Below are 24,837 nucleotides of genomic sequence, written 5' to 3'. Positions count from 1 at the left end.
GCCCCAGCTCCCGCTCCCGCTCCCGCCCTCGATTCGAGCGCCCCTGGCACGAGCCGCATTGTGCTGCTGTTGGAATGTTACGGCCCGTCGCAGCCTGAGCACCCGCGACCGCCCTCTCTCCGCTCCCACCACATTGCGCCATCCAGCCTCGCCGTCAGTCTACCAATTCTCTGCGCCGCCCGACAGACGTCCACGACATCTCCCAACCCCGCGGGCCCTCCGCCCCCTGGTGCAATTTAGCTGAGGGATCCATCCACCCAAGGCACTGTTCTCGACGCGCACAAACACCACCCCTCTCACACCTTGAATTTCCTCGAAACAAGACACAGAGCACCGCTGCCACGGGCTGCGGGCCTGTTCCGCTCCTCGCGTTACACAGCGTACCTGAATCCTAATCTTCTTTGTCGCTCGCCCACCAATCACCCCGGCCAGCCTCGTGCGACGACACATTCCTCCGCCCTCACACTGTACAACTTCCTTCTTGCTGCCCCAGCAGGTTCGACTTCCGCCAACGCACGCTTCCTTGTGGCTTCGCCGGCATGGCCGTCTCCATGCTGCATGCTCCCTCGCGGGCTTCCACGTCGTCGTCCTCGTCCTTCGTTCCCGTTTCTCGCCAGAACACCATGTCCTCTCACGATGGCTCCCGCTCGGTGCGCCAGTCGAAGCGTTACTCGGTCACCGCCCTGTACCTGTCCATGTCCGCAAAGGACAAGGAGCTGGAAATCGAGGATGACCTGGCAAGAGGTAGAGTTGGAAGCGCCCGACCAGCAAATCTTTGTATGCTGACCGTTTCCTAGCACAAAAGGCTTTGCGCGAATTGAAAGCCAAAATATCGTCACAGTCGAAAAAGAACTTCGTCTTGGAAAAGGACGTGCGCTATCTGGACTCGCGCATAGCGTTGCTCATTCAGAATCGCATGGCTTTGGAAGAGGTATGCATCACACTCATGTGCGCCATGGAAGCCACGATTGACGGAAAACCATAGCAAAATGAGGTTGCGAACCACCTAGACGAATCCACCGAGCTGCAGGAGGGCTTCTTCCCCAACGACGAGAAGACACAAAAATACGGAAATCTGCTCTTCCTCCTGCAGTCGGAGCCAAAACACATTGCACACCTGTGTCGCCTCGTCTCCATGGCCGAGATCGATGCCTTGTTGCAGACCGTCATGTTCACAATCTACGGAAACCAGTATGAGAGCCGTGAGGAACATCTGCTACTGACCATGTTTCAGGTATGTTTGTTTCGCATGTTTTTGATTCATTGCTGAAGCAATCTAGTCTGTCCTGACATATCAATTCGATCACACCCCTGACTATAGCTCGCTACTGCGCGCCAATACCCCCGTGTCGCGCATGATGACCACATACACCCGCAGAGGTCCGGGTCAGAGCTACCTGCGGGTCGTCTTGGCCGACAGCATCAACTCGTTGATCGAACTGAAAGACTTGGATCTGGAGATCAACCCTCTGAAGGTATACGAGAAGATGGTCAGCGAGATCGAGGAAAAGGAGGGCTGCCTTCCGCCCGATCTTCCCAAGGGAGTTACCGCAGAACAGGCGGCCGAGAACGAGACGGTGCAGCAGATAATCGCACCGCGGCTGACCATGCTCTCGGAAATCGCAAACAACTTTCTGACAACCATCATCAACGGTCTGGAAGAAACGCCCTACGGTATCCGATGGATATGCAAGCAGATTCGAAGTTTGTCAAGAAGGAAGTACCCAGACGCACAGGACCAGACTATATGCACTCTGATCGGAGGCTTCTTCTTCCTTCGATTCATCAATCCTGCCATCGTCACCCCGAGGTCGTACATGCTCATCGACGCAACGCCAGCAGAGAATCCGAAGCGCACGCTCACCTACATTGCTAAGATGCTCCAGAATCTGGCCAACAAACCTTCGTACGCGAAGGAGCCGTACATGGCGAAGCTGCAGCCCTTCATCCATCAGAACAAGGATCGCATGAATAAGTTCCTTCTCGATCTGTGCGAGGTTGGTGATTTCTACGAGAGCCTGGAATTGGACAACTATGTTGCGCTGTCTAAGAAGGACCTCGAGCTTTCCATCACCCTGAACGAGGTCTATGCCACGCATGCGCTCTTGGACAAGCATGCCGCTGAGCTTGTGAGTGCTTCCTGTCGCTGCGCCATGCCCACAAAGATGCTAATCCCATGCAGGCAAAGGATGAAGGCTCTCATCTGGCCGTACTTCTTCAAGAGCTCGGACCTGCACCAGCTCAGCTGCCACGCAAGGAGAATCGCGCGATCAACCTTCCCCTGTTCAGCAAGTGGGAGACACCATTGGATGATCTCAATGCGGCTCTCGATATCACACAAGATGACATCTACTTCATGGAGGCCAAGTCGACATTCGTCATGATCTTGCGGTCTCTGCCTCCGAACTCATCAATAACACGCAGGCCGCTGAGGCTGGATCGAATAGCCGAAGCCGCAGCCACAACCAAGAATGATTCAGTCATGGTCAAGAAGGGCATCAGGAGTATGGAGCTGTTGAGCCAACTGCAAGAATCCGGCGTCATCGACAAGGAAGATGGCTTTGCTCTTCTTCGAGACGAGGTTGAGCAAGAGCTGGTGCATTTGGGCTCCATGAAAGAAAAGGTCCTCGAAGAGACCAAGAAGCTCGAAGAAGTTTTCCGAACAATCCGCGATCACAACGCCTACCTCGTCGGCCAGCTCGAAACTTACAAGTCATACCTCCATAATGTGCGCAGCCAGTCCGAAGGCAAGACGCGAAAGCAACAGAAACACCAGGTACTCGGTCCCTACAAATTCACGCATCAGCAGCTCGAGAAGGAAGGTGTCATCCAGAAGAGCAATGTTCCCGAGAACCGCAGAGCGAATATCTACTTCAACTTCACGAGTCCTCTGCCCGGTACATTCGTCATCTCGCTCCATTACAAGGGCCGCAACCGCGGTTTGCTGGAGCTGGATCTGAAGTTGGATGATTTGCTCGAGATGCAGAAGGATAATCAGGAAGATCTGGATCTGGAGTATGTGCAGTTCAATGTGTCGAAGGTGCTGATTCTGCTCAACAAGCGGTTCGCGAGGAAGAAGGGGTGGTAAGCGAGGAGCGTCGATGTCGGGGGAGGACATTTGATACCCCCTTTCTTTGGAGATACTTGTCGACATCATTGGAGCTTCCACTTGACCTTCCGGACACAAGCACTTGAGGAAGGGTCTTGGAGTCTGGAGCCGTGGGATATACCATCAACTATTCCCTTCCAAGGAAGCCCACCGGTCGCCTAAGCATCTCCAGGAGACACATATTAGCGTGCTTGAACGAGGACCATTAAGAAGATACGATATCCGGCACAACTCGACACCGTTCGTGATGACCCGTGGGTCCGCGGGCGGTCGAAACGTCAATGTTACAATGAACAGGACGCTCTACCCATGAGAGTCGCTTCAATACTTTTCCTCCTTCATCTATTTTCCCTAGCCTGCTTTTGGTATGTATTTTCTTTGCCGCAACAATACCCCCCATTGTTGTGTTTTGCTTTGTTTCCTTCCCTTTCTTTCCTTCCGGTTTGTCGCCTTTCTCCTTCGATGCGCTCGCTTGTAATACACATATTTACATGACTACGGAAAGTCGTTAATGGGCTAAGAGAGATGGATGACGAGAGGGGTTAGGACCATGGTCAGGGATGAGGATGAGGATATGTTGGCTATGCTTGTTTGTTGGATATGCATTACCTTTCCCTTGCCTCACCTCATGCAGCAGGCGCCCTACGGCAGGTCCTTCGGCGGGTACCGAGGGATGCTGTGTCGGGGTGCGGGGTGGGGTGTGGTTCGTTGCTGGGGTTGTCTGTGTGGCTTCGAGGCTGTTGCTGCTGCTTGCTTATTGCTCGCTGTTTGTTTTGTTTGTGTTTTTCTTTTATTTTTATTTTTTCCCCTCCCTTTCAGTGGCTGCTACGATATCCCATGTATGATAATAGGATTGGAATTTCGATGGGTACTATGGACTTTTTTCTGTTTGCGGGAGTGGGAACGAGCGAGATCGTGGACGATGTTGAGGTAGGGGTTCTGGTGTGGAGAGTGATGGTTTGGTTGGCGTAGATTGAGGGTAGTTGTGCTCGAGTAGAGTATGTAGAGTCGGAATGGGTAATGGGCCTGGCTTGATGGCCGGGCGGTTCTTCTTCTTTGTCTTCTTCTTGCTCGCTCTACAAGTACGTTTGCCTCTGTCTGTCGTTTGTGCCGTGTGAAGATGGTGTGCTTGACATGGTATTGACCACGTCCTTGTTACGCAAGTAGCGAGGGGGTGGCTCGTGAAATATGAGTGTCACATGCCTCCAGGTCAACACATACCACATGTATCCATACAAGTATGGTATTTGCGATTCCCTTTTTCTTTCCCAAGCCAGCGATGCCCATTTCTCCCAAAGGAAGTAGTAGACAGGAACGTAAGTACAGCCTATCTACCGCTAACTCTACCGCTAAGTACCTAAGCGGTACGTCGAGACATGCTGTGCGCAACTAAGTAAGCATCCCGAATGGCCATCGGCGGGGTAGGGATGAAAATGACGTCCCATCAGGCAGTCAGTCGGTCCGGATGTGATGTGATATGGAGGACCCGGGGGGATTTCGAGTTGGTTGATGAGGGGATATTGTGCACTGTGTGTGCGTTTACTTGTGTACTGCCGTGACGGTGTAGAATATAAGGGGGATACTGGTCTTTTCTCACTGGTGAGGTTATTGGTTAAGAAGAGAAAAGAGCGAGTGTGCGTGTGTGTGTGGGAAAGGTAGGTAGGTTCCGTACTTGCATGGTTACTGCATATAGCATATAGCATATGGCAAATACACGGTGTGGATAGGTACAGTGGGGAGTATGATCTACTCTAATAAGAAACTGTATCGCTGTATCGTCCCGGCCCGAGAGACTATCTTTGATCGACCCACCGCCCGTTGTCGACGTCGTCATCGTCGTCGGCCATGGCGGTATTTGGAGAGACGAGCGGGGAAGGTGTTGAGGAGACCGGGAGGCTGGGGGATAGATGAGGCGGAGTGTAGTTCTGCGTTTCCAGACATCATATCTCAGTGCGCATACATCGTGTATCAACCTGCCTGCATCGCGTCCTGGGAAGAACAACGACGAGGACAACAATAGCACCAGCTATAATCAACATGTCCTGGGCAGGCTTCTCGTCCGTTCGTATCTCGGGACAGTCTGGCTCATCCACGACCCCGTCATTCAGCACTACGACATCCTCGTTCTCATCCTCATCCACAAGCCTTGCGTCGTCCGCAAAGCCATCCTTCTCTCCCAATCCCTCTTCCTCTTCCTCGCCGTCAGTTTCAATTTCAGCAACTTCATCAACCTCATCACATACAACGCACCCTCTCCCTCGCCCTGTGTGCAGACACATCCGCTGCCATTCTAATGACAACAGGAACGACGGCAACAACGATGACTCGGACGGCTCGACCATCACCGTCTTCTACCGTCCCCTACCCACCACCTCCCCGTCCGCGCCTGGACACGAATGCGCGCAACCCTCGGCATCGGGAGCAGGCTCGGCATCGACATCCCGGGTCGAGAGCAGCGTGAATGGGACCGGCCACCGCCACTCCAGCTATGCAACTCCTCCTCCGCGTCCACCGCCACTGTCGGAGAAAGCGCTAGGGAAAAGACCGGTGGTGGACTGGAGGAGGAGGGATGTTATGGATATTAAGGCTCACGGCCACGATTCACTTGTTGCTGATCGTCTTCGGGGTTTGCGGATCGATGATGGTGGGGGGAGGAAGCGTGGTAAGGGGGATGTGAGGAGAAGGAGGAAGCGTGCACGTGGTGGTGGTGATGGGGAAAAGTGGGAGATGGAGGAAAGGAGGGAAAGGAGGAAGGGGGAAGTGGAGAGGTTGGATGTGGGTTGGAGGAGCGTGTTGGGTATGTACTTTCTCTCTTCCTTTTTCCCCCTTTTCCGTCTGGGTCCTCGCTTTCGAGAGATTTGGTATTTGACGGGGGAAATGGGGAAATGGACGGGAGGAAGGCGCTTCGCTGTCTTTGGTTGCCTGATTTCCCCGTACGTCGTCAGTCATTTTGAGATTCTGCTTCATTGCTTCGTTGCTGCTCAGCGTACACTCATAAACGCCACCATCCTCTAACTAACCAACCCACTAACACCGCTTCCACAGCCCCCGAAATAGCACACGCCGAGTACCTGACGGTCGATGTCGGAGAGCCCGGCCACCCTCATCTGGTACGTCCACTCTTCTTCCCGCTTTTCGCTCCTGATCTTGTCGAAGAGGAGATCGCAAGCGAAGAAGTGCTGACCGAGGCGACGATAAACAGATTTCGTGTATCAAGGAGGAGCAGGGCTGGGAGTGGAATTCGTGTAAGTGGTAGCTTTTTCTCATGATTTTCCTGTTGGGATTGCTCCTTGTTTCCTGCATGTGATGGTTGGCGCTGTGTGTGTTTGGCTTGTGCGTTTGCTGTTTTTCTGTGTCATGGCTGCTGGTTGTTTTCTGTTCGATGTGGCGGGTATGGACGAGCTGTGGACGTTGTGGGTTTGCGGACGTGGCAGGAGTCGGACGGCGGAAATGGGGCGGCCAGGTCGTTGATTGAGAACGATTTGATCACTGCTTCAGTGCTTCGTGCATTGCTACTCCAGCTCACTGCTCACTTCTCCCCATCCCGCTTATTCCCGCGACACTTTCAGCTTGTCCACTTTCGAGAGACACTCGGTCACCTCAATCGATCAAAACCAAGACACTGACCCCATTGCCGCAGCACTCTTCCTCCCCAGCTACCTCCGCCATCGCCTCCCAGCCCGCTCCCCCTCCTCCAGCCAGCAATTACCCTCTTCTTCCGCCACCGGGACATCGGTAGCCTCCTCATCTACTCCCCACCATTCCAACGCCAACGCAAACAGTGACTGGCGCGAGGACGACATCGACCCTGCGTCGCCAATGCACTCTTTCAATACGGATTACCTCTATCACAAGTCTGACTCACCTGTCGTCGACATCTTCGTTACCGACGAGGACAGTCGGTGGGTTTGGGGCGAGGCGTGGGAGGGGGATGGTGGGAATAGGGTTGGGAAAGAGGGGGATGGTGGGATGACGGATGGACGGGAGAAGGGGGAGGGGGGAATGGGAGAGGAGAGGGTAGATGGGGAACAAAAGGGAGATTATACAGAGGACGGAGAGAAGGAGGAGGAGGAGGAAGGAGGATGGCCGAGAGGGTGCTGGGGGTGCCTTGGGAGTTGAGAGGGCGGGGATGGGGAGATGGGAGGGTTGTGCTAGGATATCAGTCAAGGGAAGAGGAAAGTGCGTCTGACTGCGTGTCTAGGTATGCACTCTAAAGATGGAAGTATAGTAAGGAGAAGAGTGTTTGAGAATAGGCATATTAGACATGGAACATAGAAATTCGTTTAGCGGGCTTAGAGTGTACACCGCTAGGACCGCGTTCGTCAAAAGAGGCGCCTTCTGGAGTATCCCTCCAATCATAAATGTCTTGTAACACTGTTAGCATTCTGGAGGGGGAAGTAGATAAGTAATTGGCCTTGATTTACTCCGTACTCACACTTCAATTGACGCCCTCATCTCATCCTGCTCTCAACCAAGTGAATGTCAGCGATAACAAACTTATCTCCACGTGACCTCGTGCGCTTTACCCGTTTCTAGGCGACAACACATGCGGATCTAAACAAACCGTCACCGGAAGCATCAAAGTCATGTCAGTGCCGCGTTGTACTACCACATGATCACCATCTGTACAATATAAGTCCTCCAGAGGAGTATTATCTGAAGTATTCGGGCCTGCGCATATACCTTAAAACACTGAACGCCACAAAGAGTGCCGCATCGATCATTCCCGACGCACTACTGCAGTCCACCACCTCACAAACCCTCATCCCACAGACTCCATAGCCATAATGGACTCGACTCCAATCCACCGCAAAATCGAACTCCAATCCCGCGCCGACCTCTCCTACCTCGAATCCCTCCTGCGCACCCACACGCAGCGGAAACTAGACCTCCACCTCCCTCCCGTCGCACCCACCACTACCACCACCACTTCCACAAGCGGCGCACCTACCCATCCTGCCCCCGAGGCGGAAGACCCGCTCAGAGCAAAAACAGCAGAATACATGCATATCTTCATAGACAGGGTGATCCGGGGCATGAGGATGAATGTGCAGATCAACGGCATGGACGTGTCCGACTCGGGGCTCGGCGGAGCACATCACATGGATACGGGGAGTCCTGGGGAGACAGAGGAAGAGTATGAAGATCTCGATCAAAAATTGCGCGACAGGCTACGTGCAACGATTGCGAGGCGGGATCTGCTGATTGCGAAGATTGCGCAGCATCGGCGGACTACGGGGCGTGCGGCGGCCGCGTCGTTCCAGGAGAGGTTTTTGGCAGAGGGGGAGAAATGGGATGCTGCGATTAAGGAGGCGGAAGAGAAGGCGATGGTGCAGCAGCAGGAGGGGGGAAATGCGGTGTTGGATGCGGTGGAGTTGAAGAGGAGGGAGGAGGTGGAGAGGACGTATGAGAGGGCGGTTAGGGGGTTGGGGAGCCTGGATACGGGGTTGGCGGAGACGAGGGCGAGGTTGGAGAGGGCGGGGAGTGTGGTGGGATATTTGGAGGGGGAAAGGGGGAGGGGAAGGAAGGTCGAGGCTTAAGAGATGAGTCTGGGACTGGTTGTCTTCTGTTTGGCTTATGGCGTCTGGGAGATTTTCCTTTTGCATATCTTGTTGGGATTTTTATGCTCTGGGAATTGGGAGGACGGTGGAAGGGAAAGCGGCATATTTCAGATACCCAAACAACCACCTCGGACGGAAAGTATTTATTTCTATACCCCATATCGATTTTCGACCCCCAATGAGACGATGCAAGAGATGTAATGAACCATCATAACAAGCGAAGAATACAAGTGAAGCCTTAAAATAACGCCGTGTACGCCTCCCAGGGTATCATTATTCATCAACTCTCCACATCCAAGCCCGTACATGAATGCCATGCCTCTACATCTCGCGACCCATTTTTTCTCATAAGCATGATTAGCCTTTCAATGTTCCCCGCTCTCACTCATCCGTTCCGTCTCGTCTGCATTAACAAATGCATCCGGGTCCACCGGACTGCTCAGATCGACCTTATGTCTCTCCGCCCACTCCCTCACCTTGGCCTTGTTGATCACCGCTTTCGCCCTCCCGCCCTCCCCTCCCGCCTTTCCCAGCTCCAACACCCCCATCCCGACCAAAGTCGCCACTAAATCCTCCACAACGATGAACGTCTCATCTCTCAACTCCTTGACCGTGATCTCTCTCCCCTCTTCCAGGCCCAGCACCACTCTCGCCAGCGTCTGCGCCCAAAACTTGCTATATGCCTTCCCTCCAAGTTCCGATAAGGGTTTCTCGGGCCCGCCCAGGCGGCCTTCGCGTTTCGACATCTCGTAGCTAGCACCCATGAGGATTTGGCCTAGGCCGTGTTTTTGCCAGGGCGGGAAGACGAGGATGCAGGCGAGGTTGTTGTTGTCCCAGGACATTTTCTCCTTGGAGAAGAAGCCAATGACTTGGGAGGTGTGCGTAGGCCTGTGAGAGGGGGTGGTTGAAGACGGGGTTTGAGATGCGGGGATGGAAGAGTCAATTGAAGGGACCGGGTTGTGCGCGACGAGGAGGTAGTAGAGGAAGGTTGTTACGTCGTAGAAGACGGATTTGGTGTCGAGGAAGAGTTTGGCGAAGAGGGAGAGGTTCTGCGCGTATAGCTGCGGGAAGTCAGACTTCGACAGCGCATTGCATTCAGAGGCATCTGAGACGCTCGTATGTATACCTTACAATCCTCCCCATCAATCTCATACAACGAGTACTCCCCCTTCCGATATATCTCCTCTCCCGGCGGCCCCGTCGTCCGAAGCGGACAAAGCCGCACATGTCCCAGGAACCCCATCAATTCTCGACTGTATTTAAAACACCATTGGCACACGTACAACCTCTCCACCGTCCGGCCTACAAGCTCTTCGGGATAGAACGACGGGTACCATGGTTTTATGAGTAGGTTCCCGAACACGACTTCTTTGACGTTGGGTTCGGTGGTGGGTTTCTTGCGCGCGGCGGTCGAGGTGGGGTGTGAGGAGGCGGAGGTGGTGGCAGGGCGGGAAGGGGCCATTTGCGTGGTTCAGAGAGGCATGATGGTGGACGTGTGATGGATGGAGTCTGGATAAGAGACGCGTTAGCTTTAGCTGGGGTTAGAGGGGGCGCGGGTGCACGTGCGAAGGGTGGCCTGGGCGTTCAACGGTGCAAGAAGTTTACTTTGACGTCGACACATGGCTAAAGCAGAGGAGTGTGGGACCACATGCTTCAATTCACGATAACACATGGAGAAGTGAGGAGATGACGGAAGGTATGACTGGCATGCTCTTCTCTCCGACCATTACCGCATATCTCCGGATAGATGGCTATTCCATTATCAGCCTTAAAGGGAGGATGGTGATCACACATAACCCTTTGTAGAGCATTCCGAACAGGCTATTACTGTGTACTTCAAGGGATAGAACGCGACACCTATGCTCTGGATCCTAAGGATCGTTGGAAGAAGACGACATATGCCTGCATGGCATTATCAGGGTTACAAGGAAAGTAGAGGACTCTCATTGCGAATGGACCAGGAAAGCAATTACATTCCAGAATATCCCGCTGAATACCACGAACCGAGCTTCCCTCACCTTCCCCCAGTCCCTACCCCTCACAATCCACCGTATCTTCCTTGGATTTAAATACATGAAGCAGAGATGCAGAGCAACGAGCACAAGAGCACGCAAAATCAGTAAAATTTACGCACCTGAGCTGTCTGCCTTTTGTGGAGGTTTGCTCCACCACCTGCCGGACCATCACTGTCCGTTGTTTAGCAAGCTTCGGGTACTTTCTGAGAACAGGTCACTTACGCAAGACCGCGTTGATAGATCCCTAGGTCAGCATCGGTTTGCGGCACAGCAGCGCGTGCGACCAGCCGTTCAGCGCGAAGTACCGGCCCAGCTTGGACAGGAGAGAATACGCCTAGAGGCGCCAGTAGCGCGAGACGCACTAGAGTCCGCATATTCGAGCGAGATTGATTGTTGAACGATTGTTGGATAAACGAAGGTTGGTTGGAAAGCGAAGCGGGAGCAAAGCAGGAAAAACAATTCGAGGCAAAGAACAACAGTGACTGCGCGGCAGCTCCTGGTTTTGTAGTAGGCAGAGTGGGCCTTGAGGATAGCGCAAAGGGATGGGGCGACCCTGGAACGTACCACACTGGAATGTGTGTACCGTCTCCTGCAAGGGCGCCCAATCAAGAACTGTCAACAAGGAGATTGAAACGCTTGCATCGGGGAACTGTACATATCAGGGCCAGAGCTACTCATCTAAAAGGTTTGGTTGGAACGGATTCACTGCCCGTGGAGTCAGCTATCAGTGCGTCACGAACATAATGTGGCATTCTTCAGCCCCACTTGAAACATCTGATGTGACGTAGCCGCATAATCTAGAGATGGTGACGGTTCTCGTCCTGCTACATTGATTAGGGTCAACAGTGCATGAGCAGTTCTTCTGGGCATACTGAAAGGCAGCCAGGCTGCCGTGGAATTCGTTTCAGACATCAGACATCAGGAGCGAGAAGAGAGAACATACGACTCACAAGCTTGTGTCCAAGTCAATCAGAGAATTCCAAACGCCAATCCTCCACCGTAGATGAACGCACTCGCACAAAATCAATAGAATGCATACTGACTAACTTGAACTAGTTAGCACTGCGGATCGAGACATGCTGATAACGGCCGTCACTCTCACGCACAAGGATCACATATGCCTTATGTAAATATATCTCGAAGAAAATCGCTTCGAGACTTCCGATTCTCACGTTGGACTACTCGTTCCGTCTTCCTCATCGTATCTTTCATCATCTCGTTGAATGTCCTCTACCTCGAACGTCACGACATACTTCGTAGAAGTTCTCCCCTTAGGGCCTCCTTTATCTTGGCCGGAATAGGCCAAGGGTGGCCGAAATTGGCAAGATCAGTGAATACACGTGACCTCAGAGAATCAGGTCAGGCCGAACTCGCGCGAAGCCGGCCAAGCTCGGGTGAGGCGAGTCTAATGATTGAAAGTGGCTATTGGCACGGCTATCTTGACAATGAATTTGGGATTGAAAGTACCGCAGAGCATTAACATATTCGTACATACATAGGAGTAAGACCAGATGCACTTTCACCTCAGGTACGCTTCGACCCGTCCAATCTCTACTACTGGGACCAAGCCACAGCTCTGAACGCCTACCTCCCGACACAACATATCTACGCCACCTCCAGCATTTCTGAAACCTTCCGGACCTGCAGGTGGGGATGCTTCCCAAGGGTTAGAACCCCTTTCGGTCCTGTTCCAGTTCCACCCCATTTGTGAGCCGCCCTTCCAACACCAACGCTCTCATTGCCGCTCCCTATTACGCTGTTAGCATCATCTCAGCTGTGCCGCCAACGGGTTCCATCGGCGCTACGCTAGACCTCTCTGCATCCTCGTAGGCTGAAGCACGCGAAACCAAGAAACGGGACAACGGAGTCCCTCAGGGGTATATTGCGGCGTAGGTCGTTTCGTGGAGGACAGGTCGGTGAATATAGCCGCTTAGCAAGGCTGGGGCAATTCGCGCGATAAAGTTTGAGAAAGCTCGATCTCGTACGTTAAGCGCCCGATCGGGACAGATTCGTGGCTGCTATGGGAGGGGATTTCTTGCGTATGATGAAGCGGTGCAGCCATGGGAGGAGACGTGGCAGGACAGATCAACGGGGCCTACCCTAGGGTAAGCTTCCATAATCGCGCAAACAAATCGAGTTTGTCAAGCACACGAACGGAATCCGTCTCTTGAGAGTTCACGTTATTAGGTGGAACGGTGCCTTATCTGGACCTCGTTCGAGAAGAGCTATCCGAGCAACTCAGCACTATCTCACGATCGAGTATATCTCAATCTTCCGGCTATCAAGTTTATCCTATGACGCGAAACCTTCAGAGGCTTATTCATAACGCCAACTTACCTAGCCTCAGCCACGCCTCGCGGTTCGCTGTTTCGCTGTTTCTTTGTTTCACTGTTTCACCGTTTCATCTTCTACGCGCCAACCTTACGCTGCGCCCCACGGCCCCGGGCCACCACACCGTGCGGTTCGTAAAACGCGGCGAAGTAAATTCCCCGAGGGAATAGAGTGCTTATGCTTGAGACAAGCTACCCTTCGGGATTGCCAACGCAAGGAGTCAAGGATTGATTATCTACTCATATCCAAGTTCGTTGCTCGCACGCACTCCTTGACTCTATTTCCTAATAGCCAGTTACCGTCGATCGCCAACAAGGTATTGCGGCACAGTTTCCCCTCATCCGTTCTACAGTTGAAATCAGCGCTTAGCGTCGGTGCCTTGAAGCTCTCCGGAGGGTTTTATCAAATTCGCTTATGAGGAACCAGATGTAAAGAGGTCATTATTGGTTTCGCCATAAGTTGGTGTGATGTGAGCATGGATTGTTGGGGGCCAAATGAATCTTCGGTCCAAGAGAGAGGACAACCAGATAGGTGGTTGGAAGGATCAAACAGGGATTATGAGTTCTTCTGCTAGTGTGAGATGTTGTTCGACCGATTACAGTGTGTGCACATGTGGATGCTATTGGGGTTAGGCGATGAAGCAGTAGCCTTTCCTGAATAGAAATGACCGTATTTCGTATACTCTCGCTCTGGACATCAGGTTGGGAGACAATACGGACGCTTGGCTAAGTCCGTGTTCCGAATGCGCAGAGTCGAGCTGACCACCCTACATCTGCAGGGCGCACTAATTGCGTGGGCAACCAACGCAAGCGATGGCGACGCATTAAGCTTGTTTTCAACGTTATTGAGCGGATAGGTCATCTTCTTCCAGCCGAAGGTCCTGGTAGCGATGGTAATGCAAGAGTACAACCGCGTACTCTCCACTCCGTAGAGGTTCCCCAAAGGCTTCCCGTTCAAGGAATTTGTTAGAAGCCCCAGCTATTTTTAGGCCAACAATCAGATATTGGCGGAGAGTATGTGCTTAACACGGTAAGCTCTCCTGCAACCCGCTGCATAGACTAACAAGCATTGCGAAATCCGGCTGCAATCCTGTAGCATTACGAGGATGCTTGTTATCCGCTGCGGAGGCAAGTTGATCCTTATTTCCTTCTAATAAGCGTATAGAAGGGGCAGCCCTTTGCGCAGAGTACTTGGTAGGATGGAAGGGTGCTGAATGAGAAGTACTCGCAAAGCCTTTACCCTGTAGAAACAAGTCGAGTTACAAGGACGACTATAACAGTATTTCGTCCAAGTCCCGTTAGAGGAATGGAGCCACCAAAGGGGCTTTCACTACCGACATACGCCAACCTAGCCGCATACAGGATCATCTCCCATAAGGTTTGGTTGATCCGCAACAACGACCGCGAATGCCACACGACAATCAAGACAATAGACACCGAGTGAAGAAGGTCGCTTCGCTAGGACAAGGCTCTCGTAATAAGCTTACAAGAAGAGCGCAGATCTTGGTGACTATCTAGCAGGGTGGGGATATGACTAAAGCAGGCTGATGTGAGAACTTTCCCGACAAACGGTTAGCGGAGGAGTAAGAATCTGTTGGACAAGGAACATGCACCTGAGCTAGTAAAAGTGTCCAATTTGCGATTTGTGCCGATGCCTTGCCTGACCCTTTCGATACTGTCTCGAAGTAACTCGCGGGCAGGTGGGATTCTGAGCCGAATCATATTGCGGCGCAGACATTACTATTACCTTGGGAGAAACCAGGCAAACGGGGCGCACCGTCAAACCCGGATTCCAGAATCCGAGGCGCAATGCCCTCCTAGGGCGAAGCGTTAGTGAAGCCAGATTATTGGCCGACTCGTCTAACAGGCTGTATATCGTGCAGCTCACTGTGCGATGAACCTGGGCACGTCAATTATTCTCAAGTGGTGCGAGTCGTTGAGTGAAGGTTGCCAACGCTACCGGAACCAGGTAGAGCTTGGCACATACCTTAATCTTTCCTGGGAAGGTGAGATTCCCGCTCGAGGCGCATTCTAGACCCCTCATGTGGGTGAGGCGCCCAACAGGACAATCGTGTGCGACGGCTGTGAGGTCCTGAGGGCCGCAGAAGCCGGAACAAGGCGACAACGAGATACTGTACGGCCGTTCACCATAGCATCGGTGTCGTTGGTGTCGTTGCTGACCAGCTGGGGGGAGACGGAGTTCAGGAAGAGATATTGCGGTTGCAGGCCCAAGGGCCGAGGCCACCCTGGGGCAGCGAATCGCGTCCATCTGCGAGGGCGGGTCGACATTTATGCTTAACTACCACGAACCTTATCTGGAGCGACAACTTGGTTGACTACCACTGTGTACCGAGCTCGGCAGTGCCTTCAAAAGAGATGTCGCATCCACGCACAGTCGATGATGATCGGGTACGGTTAGATGGTGTATAACAAACAGTATTCTTAACTTTCCCTCTTCCCCTGATGAAGCTCAACCTTGTACTCTTCACGCGGGGGACGCGGTTCCATGAGTATTAACCAAGGAGAAGGATGCGAGCTCTCCGGTGCTACCGAGCAAGCCTTCCCACTTCCGCTGACGGGGCCGTTCCCCGCGGACAGGGACGGCCGACCAAGGCCAAGGCCAGGATGGACCAGAGTGCTCGCCTGCTCGCAAAGCCGAATATGTCAGGTCATCAGGAGTCCTTAGTCGGAGACTTGGCGGGTCTTGCATCAATCTCTGAGTAATACTAATGATAATCCGACAACATGGGGACGGGGCCTGCGACATTTCAAAGACAGTTGTTGGGCCGTGGCACCCGACTGACTGTGGAACTTGGACCAACTTGCAGCGGGCAGCTGCAGGGGACCATGGCAGTAAGCTCCGCGAACACGAAGTGGCCTTGGGGAGCCGAGCTTTATTCGACGAGTATGGCGTACGGAAACGATTGTCAGTCCGGATCTCGGAAGTACATGGTGCCCGTTGCTTCGTATCGTGCGAAAGGCGCTGACAGGGAACAGCAGCGGAATCCTCTGTGGAGATTCCAACGGCGCAGGGACAACCACCAGCCAACCTTTGTTGAAATCTCACTCTTTCACTCTTGGGAGTGTCATCGCAACATGGCAGTGTATATGTAGGCGGATGGTGGAAGCGTGTTTCTTGGAGCCAAGATGCCAAGGCTCGCCAAGGCCGCGCGATGCCCTTATTGGGAAACAGCCGGCGACCATGGTTCGTGGCCAAGAAGCCAAAGGCTTGTCTGTGGATTAAGTTGGGCTAGTGTTAGAGTTATCTTCGGACGGAAAGCTTGGCTGATCGGGGGTGCTGTGAGGACGACCTGGGCACGCTTCGCACGGCAACCCTGGGAACATGAAGCAGGCTCGCATTTCCTTCCCTCCTTCACCCCTCTGACTGACGAGTCTCTGCCCCTCCACAGTGCAGGTGCCCTCTCACCTTTCCCTCACCTTTCCTCTGCGGCGCAGCTGACGTGCGAAGCGACCAGGTTGCCAGCGACGCCGCATCGTTGCACAAAGGCCCTTGTACCAAGCGGCGAATTGCTTGGACGACCTTAATTTCATAGCGCTGTGCCAAGCTTGGCGGCGATCAACAGACAACAGACTTCGCGCCAGGGCGTTTGAAGTTCCAAGGTTCCCGCTGACAACAGCCCAGCAGCCCAAGCAGTAACAGCACCGAACCGAGAAAGTACATACATACATGAGGAGTTACGGCCTCCTCGTCCTCCCGTCCTCAGCAGACTTTACGCGCCCTCACGCCCCATCCCCACACCTTCAGCAACCTCGCCGCCTTTGTTCCATCGTCTGCCCGTTTCATCGACCCGCTTGTTTCAAGTCGTAGGGCGCATTCTTACCCATCTTACCCGTCCGGCCGGATACTCATACCTAGCTGTTGGCATCTGATTCTGGGGAAGTTGTTTGGGGAAGAAAGCTGGTTGCGCTTAGGTGGCGCGCTCCCTATTGATTTTGTTCAACTGTCATTCTGTAAGCATATCTTTCCCCTTCCATCCTCATGTGACTGGTATCTTCGCCGCATTTCGCGCCCACACACTCCTTACTATATTTTTCCGGTGCTGCGCGTGTTTACCGTTCTGGGTAACACAAGTAAGCGACCACGGGCGAGGTGGCATCGACAAGCTCCCCCTGTCAGATCCTTCCTTCACCTCGAGCAGCACAGCCGCCCATCTACTTTTGTCCTTGGGGGCCGTCGTGCTCCATGTACCGTGGAGAGTCTCGTACGTACACGCAGTTCCCAAGCGCTGGTTGCTAACGTGTGCATTAGCATCCATGACTGGTTAATAACTGTTCCCATCTCGCTTTCAACCTCAAGTTTTACGGCCCTCTACCCAACACGTCAGGCGTTACAATAGGCCTGGTCTTCACTACACTTCCTCGATATCCGCATTGACATCCTAAAATGGAGACCTACAACGGCCACGTTCGCACACCCGCCGACGCCATATTACTCTTCGAAGCCTGTCGGTTAGGTCTACTCCCCCGAGTACAGCGGCGCCTGTCAGAAAAAGAACGGCAGCAGATCAAGTCTGGATCCGTCTTCGTATGGGATGAAAGGGAAGCAGGCATGCGCCGCTGGACAGATGGCAAGTCGTGGAGTGCCAGTCGCGTTTCTGGCAGCTTCCTGACCTACAGAGAAATGGAGGGCAAACGGGGCAGTTTTCCCCCAAATGGGCAAGGACAGAGAAGGACAGATGGCAGATCGCCGGATCCCTCAGCGAATGGGGAATCAGAAGGAGAAGGCCCTGACGGTTATCGGTACAAGCCGGGTATGTCTCTCGTCCTGCACACTCACCCGCGCCACACTGACGAGCATTCAGATGGTCTGATGAAGCAGTCGTTCAGCATCACCACTCAGAGCGGACAGCACCTCCACTTGATCAGCTACTTCTCGCGCTCACATTGCGGCAGCCTGATGCAACCCACACAGGACCCCACACTACGGCACATCCGGCCTCCTAGGAACATGTATCCTGAATCAACAGTGAACGAGAGCCAGACTGTGCCCGCCGTCACTCGTGGCCCAATGCCCGAATCTCCATATGGAGCCGGTCCTCAGCCGGTAGGGTCGCAATCGCCATACAATCGTCCTGGCCCCTCACCGCAGATTCCTGTGTTGTTCTCCCCTTATCCAGGTCCGCCTACACCGCCTTACCAGCCCACAACCTACTTCATCGGTCATCCTGGCGCGCATATCGCATATCCAGGTGGTGCTGCAGTCTTTTATCCCCCTCCCGGCTATGCTCACCCGCATCCGCAAGCAATTGCCCACATGGAGCGCCTCCCGCCTCACCTGACGCACGCATATCCACCGGTCAGCCACCCAGCGTTCGCAGGACACCCGCATGCGCATCCTCTCCAACCACAATACTTGCTGCAACCACGCCCTCTGCAAGTTTCGGAGCACCCACATACCCCGCATTACCCAAAACCACAGCCAGCAAATTACCATACGCCTCCTCACCATCAACAACCGCCGCCCCCACCACCCAACGTTCCCGAAATCCCGGAGCAAGGGCCCATCCTCCCCGCCCTTAACGTCCCGAACAACATTGACAAACCATCTACTCCGCAATCTGCAGACCACCGACCCGAACTCGCGCAATCCCAGTCTCGATCCAGCGTCACAGAGACGAATGGCGCGTCGACACAGCCCGGTGCGACTACTGCAGCTCCGTCGCCCAACAGGACCATTCCGAATATCCATACCCTGCTTAACAGCCATACTCCCGAGCACAACGGTGCCACAAATACCAACGGCGACGCAGCCAGCAAGTCTATCCCGAATCCCTCAGCGACCTCCCGTTCTGGTAGCCGTAGCCCAGGTGCGGCTCAGCAACCCCCACGTGAGATGGTTACGGCAGCGAATAGTCGGGCGGCGGACACAGTCGCGATTTCACGGCTCAATTCGACGTTCCTGTAGGAGACTACATTCATTGGTCGCTCAGCTGCTAGCTGATAGCGGCTGAAGTTGACCATCATGGCACGTTTCTGTTTCAGGGAGGGAGGGCGGATCTGCACGATTGATGACGGTGGCTTCTTCTTTCTCCGCCATAGCATGGGTCAGGGGGAGGTTCCGCTGCATGCATGCACATATGGATGGCGTTTTACCTAGTCCAGCATTTGACGGTGGGCTTCTTATTTCTTCCTCTTATGGGGTTCGCTGAAAAGGGCAGTTATGGCGTTGTATTGTATGAATATATATGGTATGGTGTAGTTTTTTTTTCAGGCATGGGAGCGGTCATAGCGCTGTAGCTACATGTCATGGTAGTCAGTCAGTAGCAAGGAATGCATGCACTGCGTCCCAATGGCGCGGTACGTCTTGCTTAAGCCGACCTTGTCTCCTGTGCGTCTTTAGATATGCAGAACTTGGAATCGACGAATCCAGGTCATGCCCGCTGCACGGCTGAATGAGAGATCAAAGTCCGTGAGACTCGTCGCATTCGAGCTGGCTTGCCGAATCAAGAGAAATATGGTCTGACTCAAGATATCTCGGGGTCCTCGTTTTGACGCTTTCGAGGACGAGGGTTTCTCTACGTCCCTCGATTTCGTCGTGGTGTGCGCCTTCCAGGTATATATACGACTTTGACAACGGCATCCTTCCCTGATTAATATGATGACGGAGATCAGACTATCGAAGCCGTACTTTGAAGGAAGTTGTCAGCCAGACGGTATTCCAGTGGTGTTGTATCCAATCCTCAGTTGGTTTTATGGTGCGTAAGTATCGGAGGCGCAGGTCGTCCATCGTGGAAGGTTATAATTCAAGAGCAGAGATGATGTATAGAAACTGTGTGAGAAGGCTGACATGCTCTGTGTCACGTTTGATGAATTCATACAGGAGATGGTTCACTGAGAAGACATATTTCGTAGGCGAACAGTTTGACTTTATGCAGCATCAAATACCGGACAAAAGGCGCAAATATAAAAGCTGATGGTCCCTCTTTGTACTGTAAGACCTGCGCTTTGTGACAACAGCTTCATCGACTGTGGGGTAGCCAGTGAGCATTCTCACGCTGTCTTTCGCATCATGGACGCCCGAAATACTACTGTGATCGCGATGCGACGAAAAATGAAGACCAGAAACCAGCTGGATAGGCGAAAAGTTAACTTGGGGGGTGCTAAAGACGACTATGAGCCATTGATCTTCGTATCCCTTCTTCTCTTCAGAAGGCAGTATTCTCCCCACCTCCGCCGATAACGCTCTGGAACAAACGGCAGATCTGGGACCCAGATCAGGCGGCCGAGAAGAGGTGTTTGGCTGTGATCCAGAAACGCGCCGCAAGTCACCCTCTCCCAACTTGCTGAGTCGGCTATGTAATCTGGCTCCAGAGCGGAAGGCTCAAGACCGCTAAAACGCGAATCGATCAAGTAGTCGCACTTGATAATGTTGGTCTGCGGAGCATGAGCAAATCCAACTAAGGCAGCTGGGGGGTTAGACGTACGTATTTTCCAGGATCCTCGCGATTCTCATCGTTCATGCCAGAAGGCATCCGCCACGTCCCTGGGAAATGACCGGGCCCCTCGGCTTCGCTGAACTCGCCTGGTAACAAACCAGAGAATTCGCTCTTGATGAATTTTGCGCGCATATGATTCGGAAGGAAATATGAAGAGGGAAATCGGTACCATTCTTTCCCGATGCAGACGGTGCTTCCTTGCGCTGCTATCTGAGGCTGTTGCAGAAAGGGATATACGTGAAGAGGCGCAGAATATCCGGTCATGAGCCCCAGAATGCGAAGAGCACCCAGATTTAAAGTGGCCATGACGAAGGACATGACAACTACCAGCTTCAACTGTACGGGAATCTTGCTGAGTAGGCTGCGGTGATCCGTTGTACCTATGAAGGAGAGGAGCACATGAAATGAGACGGACGCATTTAGCGCTAGAGCCGGATAAGCAGGATACATAAACCTTTCTTCCTTATGCGGTTGCAAAGTGAAGATGCCGAGCCATAGGTAGAAGGGAGTGAGAAGTATTGTACTCCGGAAAAGGGTTTGTTGGAGGATGGGCTTTTGACGGCTAAGTCTATGTAGCAAGAGTAATGGCAGAGCGGCCAGCCCTAGAGGAAACCAAGCGGTAAAGTTCAGGGCAAGATTACGCAAGTAGAAGTGCCACGGTTCCACTCCGTAGATGTTGGGTCCTCGGCTGCCCCCGCTGAACACGTTGTAAAGCACGATGTTCAGGGGCACGCAAACAAGTTTCTTGTAGAAATAGCTATCGACCGCTGTTTGAAGTATCTATTTGAGCTGTCAGAGATGATCCAATTGGAGAACGAAAAATCTCACCAGGAGGATCAAACAGCGAATTGCCGCGCTCAGTAATTTCCGGATGCCAGGATAGAATCCCGCTGCGGAGATCATGGCGAGGAGCTGCTCAATTACAAAAGGTGCAATTAGGGCACCTGCAAATGGCCACCCAAGCAGTGCTCCACAAGCGAACCAGAAAGTACCGGACATGGATCCAACGCCCGAATTGCGGTCCATGAAAGAGGAGAATGCCAACATGGCCGTGTACATGGCGAAGCTGGATGGTAGATAAGCAGTGGCTGCATGATACATGCCGGGACTGGAAACCATGGTGATCAAGAAGAAGAAGGCCACACGGGGATGAAGTGCCTTCGCAATGGCCGAGTAAAAGCGTGTCTCGCAAAGAGCGCAAACAAGGCTCAACACTATCCTTAGGAAGTAGAATTCTGTACGCTTGCTTCCAAAAGGCAAGAGTCGTCCAACGTGGATGATGCCTGCGTGCAGGCCAGTGTAGGCCCAGCTCCGGATGGCGAATTCTGGAGAGTACTCCCAGGTCTGCAGGCCATAGCCATGGTTCAAATAATGCGTAGGTTCCCAGTAGTTGAAAACCTCATCGCAATCTTGAATTGGCGAGAAAACAGCAGCCAAGCTGTTGGCGGCAGCGAATATAGAGAAAATGAAGGCCAGATGAAGACCTCCATTGCTGAGAATATGATGCAATCAGCGCTTCAGAAACCATCTCCAGGAATTGCTGTAAATCTTATACTTACCTTGCACCCGCCGAACCCCGAGGTACGGAAGCCCTATGAGCAGGCGGAGGAGCCATGGATCTGCCCGCCGATTCTACGGTGGTCGTCGCGCCGCAGGTATCAGTCGCGCAGTGGGCGTACCGTAGGAGAAGTGTGCTCATTGGCACGATTGAGGTGTGGTAGAAAGCGACCGGGGTGCGGCGCCAAGGCTGGTGGATGCGCTAACGGCGAACGAACGAACGAGGGTCAACAATGGGCATCCCAAACCTCTCCCTGCATTTTCTCTCTCTTCAAGAACGGAGAGGTAGGACTCATACATATCACCGCCGTACGGCGCGGAACAACGCAGTTGGTCCCTGTACGAACAACCTGTCTAGAAACCCCTGTCGTATCTTTAACCCTCACCTGCAGTCGCTGGCGTCATAAGAACTGAGAAGCACATCTCATTCTTCCCCAATGTCCGACACGCTTGAACCACCCGCGAAACGGGCGCGCTATGATGAACCCGATGGCGACGTGCCGGGCTCGCCTGTCGATGATATGGATGACGATTTTTACGACGATACGGCTACGGCGGTTGAAGCTGCACCGCATTGCGTAGATGCTGCAGACGCTGCTCAATCATCTGCTGCTCCACCCGATGTGCCTGCAAACACCACTGCTCTGCACCTTCCTGGCCTCACTCTCTGGAACGATAGTGCCGAACAAAAGCCATCTTCGGAACACACGCGATTAGGCGATGTTGATGCGTTTGAGGATGGCGAAGTTTCCGATTCAGAATCGCTGTACAATGGGACGAAGTCGATGGAGGTGGTGCCCGCTCCTACTTCCGGCGAGACGGCTGAAGCGGGCCAGACGGGCGCCCCATACACTTCCTATGGAGAAGTGCCTACCAATGAAGCAAAGGCGGAGACAATAACTGCACAGGATTCCAATGCGATCGATGAGGGCAAGGCAGAGTTCCTCCGTGCCGCGGAGGCCAACAAAGGGAATGCTGAAGCCGAGTGGCAGCTAGATTCGGAACAGTCGGACTCATCTTCGGATTCATCAAGCGAAGACTCTGATGACAGCGACGAGGAAGAGTCAGACGAGGGCGAGCTTCTAGATCCTGAAGAGCAAGTACGACGGCTAATGATGGAGGCTGGGGATGAGCCAGGTGCTAGTGGTCCCATCAAAGTCCGCACGGCCAACGAGGTGGTAGAAGTCTTCGAGAAGCCGGATATCACGGTCACCGAAGAGACAAAGAAGACAGAGCTGGGAACGGTGGAGTCAATCGTTGACAACATGGTAGTCATCAAGGCAAACACATCAGGAGACGAACGGGTCCTCGAGTCGGGCTCAGCTCTGTGTCTAGCGGACGGCACCGTCATTGGAAAGGTTGCCGAGACACTGGGCCGCGTTCAGGAGCCGAGATATTCGGTAGGGTTCAATGACGCAGCCGAAATCGGAAAGTTGGGCATCACGAAGGACACGACGATCTACTACGTAGACGAGCACTCGACCTTTGTGTTCACGGAACCTCTAAAATCGCAGAAATTCACAGACGCCTCCAATCTCCACGACGAAGAAGCGAACGACGTGGAATTCTCCGACGATGAAAAAGAGCAAGAGTTCAAGAGGCGGCAGAAGGAGTTGAAGAGGGCAAGGCAGGAGGCAAAGGTGGAAGCGGGTCAGGAGTCGACAGATAAGCTTGCAAACCCGGCCAACAACGGTGTATCTTCCATACCCCAACCCGCGCCGTATACTGGAGGTGGCCTCAACTATGGCAGCGATGACGACGACGACCTTGGCATGTATCGACCTCTCGCGCGTCCCGAGCATTTCGAGGATATTGTTGGCGCCGGCGCTCCGCTCGAGGATCGAAGTCACGTGCGCAGAGGAAACATGCGAGGGCGGGGTGGATGGCCGGATAGAGGTCGTGGGTTCCGGGGACGAGGAGGAGGAGGAGGGCCAGGACGGGGCGGGCCAGATGCTGGTGGGCGAGGAAACTTCCGTGGCGGTTTGCGTGGTCGAGTTCCTACGGGTCCAGCTTCACATCAGATTCCGGCAGGGCCATCGGACCGTGGCGGGAGACATCATGACAACGGCCATCGCGGTCGCGGCGCTCCTCACAAGGGGAACAGGGCGGCGTCGTCAGCATCGCCCAACCGCCAGGGCCGTGGCAAGTCGCCGAACCCACCGGGCCGTGGTGGAAGAGTGCAGCAACAGGCATCTCCCTCTCGTGGCCATCGACCTGGGCGCAAGAAGGACCGGCATGCCGCGTCGCCCGCAAACGCTCCAGTGTCTCCGGTTCCCGTGAGCACGACCAGCAGCGCCTACGCACAGAATGCAACGCTCAACAGCGGTAGCTGGGCTATGCCTCCAGCGCCCGTTACGCCGCAACCGCCGTACCCGTACGGCGCACTGCATCCTACGATTCCGGCAGGCGCATATCTCAATCCCACGTTCTATGGGCAGCCTGCAGCCGCCAGCAATCCGCAGCAACCACCACAACCGAACATGGCAGAGCAGTGGGCACGTTGGTTCCAGGTAGCGGCAGCCATGAGCCAGAATCCAGCGCAGGCGGCGCCCCAGCCCGCTCCGTCTGCCAGCGTGCCACAACAGGCGAATGCGCCTCCAAATGGGACTTCATCATTAGAGGATATCTTACGGGTCCTTGGCCGGGAAGGACCTCAGTACCGGTGAGGATCAGGTTTTGTGTACGATTTCGGCGTCGCATCCTTTTATTCGATATGGCGGCATTCGACGGGACTAGATATTGGGAGGGTAAGCTTTGGTTTAATAGGGATGGCATCTTGTTGGGAGCCAATTCCGAGTGTACCAAAAG

The 24,837-nt window shown here is 53.7% G+C and overlaps 8 protein-coding genes across 8 annotated transcripts; 6 read left to right on the top strand and 2 right to left on the bottom strand.

The window, feature by feature from the left end:
• Positions 1-392: 392 nt before the first annotated feature.
• On the top strand, positions 393-3,363 carry EI97DRAFT_89984 (Rho GTPase activation protein). Its single transcript, XM_033803196.1, has 5 exons — positions 393-744; positions 798-931; positions 986-1,234; positions 1,281-2,129; positions 2,183-3,363. Exons 1-5 carry the CDS (start codon positions 540-542, stop codon positions 3,086-3,088), a joined length of 2,343 nt encoding a protein of 780 aa, XP_033652356.1. The 5' UTR covers positions 393-539; the 3' UTR covers positions 3,089-3,363.
• EI97DRAFT_89985 (uncharacterized protein) lies at positions 3,364-4,168 on the top strand. Its single transcript, XM_033803197.1, has one exon. It carries the CDS (start codon positions 3,639-3,641, stop codon positions 4,041-4,043), a length of 405 nt encoding a protein of 134 aa, XP_033652355.1. The 5' UTR covers positions 3,364-3,638; the 3' UTR covers positions 4,044-4,168.
• Positions 4,169-5,146: 978 nt separating this feature from the next.
• Positions 5,147-7,228, top strand: EI97DRAFT_443704 (uncharacterized protein; the record flags this gene model as incomplete). Its single annotated transcript, XM_033799850.1, has 3 exons — positions 5,147-5,906; positions 6,155-6,354; positions 6,608-7,228. 3 exons carry the CDS (start codon positions 5,147-5,149, stop codon positions 7,226-7,228), a joined length of 1,581 nt encoding a protein of 526 aa, XP_033652354.1.
• Positions 7,229-7,678: 450 nt separating this feature from the next.
• EI97DRAFT_421407 (uncharacterized protein) lies at positions 7,679-8,649 on the top strand (the record flags this gene model as incomplete). The annotated part of the gene is made up of 1 exon (XM_033797053.1): positions 7,679-8,649. Exon 1 carries the CDS (start codon positions 7,897-7,899, stop codon positions 8,647-8,649), a length of 753 nt encoding a protein of 250 aa, XP_033652353.1. The 5' UTR covers positions 7,679-7,896.
• Positions 8,650-8,796: 147 nt separating this feature from the next.
• Positions 8,797-10,398, bottom strand: EI97DRAFT_401301 (uncharacterized protein). Its single transcript, XM_033796458.1, has 3 exons — positions 10,237-10,398; positions 9,797-10,179; positions 8,797-9,731 (listed from the first exon to the last, which is right to left on the bottom strand). Exons 2-3 carry the CDS (start codon positions 10,130-10,132, stop codon positions 9,036-9,038), a joined length of 1,032 nt encoding a protein of 343 aa, XP_033652352.1. The 5' UTR covers positions 10,133-10,179; positions 10,237-10,398; the 3' UTR covers positions 8,797-9,035.
• A 6,790-nt stretch (positions 10,399-17,188) lies between these two features.
• On the top strand, positions 17,189-19,382 carry EI97DRAFT_401299 (uncharacterized protein). The gene is made up of 2 exons (XM_033796457.1): positions 17,189-17,787; positions 17,839-19,382. The coding sequence occupies exons 1-2, from the start codon at positions 17,421-17,423 to the stop codon at positions 18,939-18,941; spliced, it is 1,470 nt and encodes a 489-aa protein (XP_033652351.1). The 5' UTR covers positions 17,189-17,420; the 3' UTR covers positions 18,942-19,382.
• A 506-nt stretch (positions 19,383-19,888) lies between these two features.
• EI97DRAFT_502370 (asparagine-linked glycosylation 9 protein) lies at positions 19,889-22,087 on the bottom strand (the record flags this gene model as incomplete). The annotated part of the gene is made up of 4 exons (XM_033802747.1): positions 19,889-20,410; positions 20,461-21,252; positions 21,301-21,964; positions 22,032-22,087. 4 exons carry the CDS (start codon positions 22,085-22,087, stop codon positions 20,147-20,149), a joined length of 1,776 nt encoding a protein of 591 aa, XP_033652350.1. The 3' UTR covers positions 19,889-20,146.
• A 202-nt stretch (positions 22,088-22,289) lies between these two features.
• EI97DRAFT_434711 (NAF1-domain-containing protein) lies at positions 22,290-24,759 on the top strand. The gene has a single exon (XM_033798697.1). It carries the CDS (start codon positions 22,467-22,469, stop codon positions 24,693-24,695), a length of 2,229 nt encoding a protein of 742 aa, XP_033652349.1. The 5' UTR covers positions 22,290-22,466; the 3' UTR covers positions 24,696-24,759.
• Positions 24,760-24,837: the final 78 nt, after the last annotated feature.

This window comes from Westerdykella ornata, assembly GCF_010094085.1.
Source record: "Westerdykella ornata strain CBS 379.55 unplaced genomic scaffold EI97scaffold_17, whole genome shotgun sequence".
Classification (NCBI taxonomy): Eukaryota; Fungi; Ascomycota; class Dothideomycetes; order Pleosporales; family Sporormiaceae; genus Westerdykella; species Westerdykella ornata.
The sequence above is the reverse complement of the archived record's forward strand: the minus strand, read 5'-3'. Positions and strand labels throughout refer to the sequence as shown.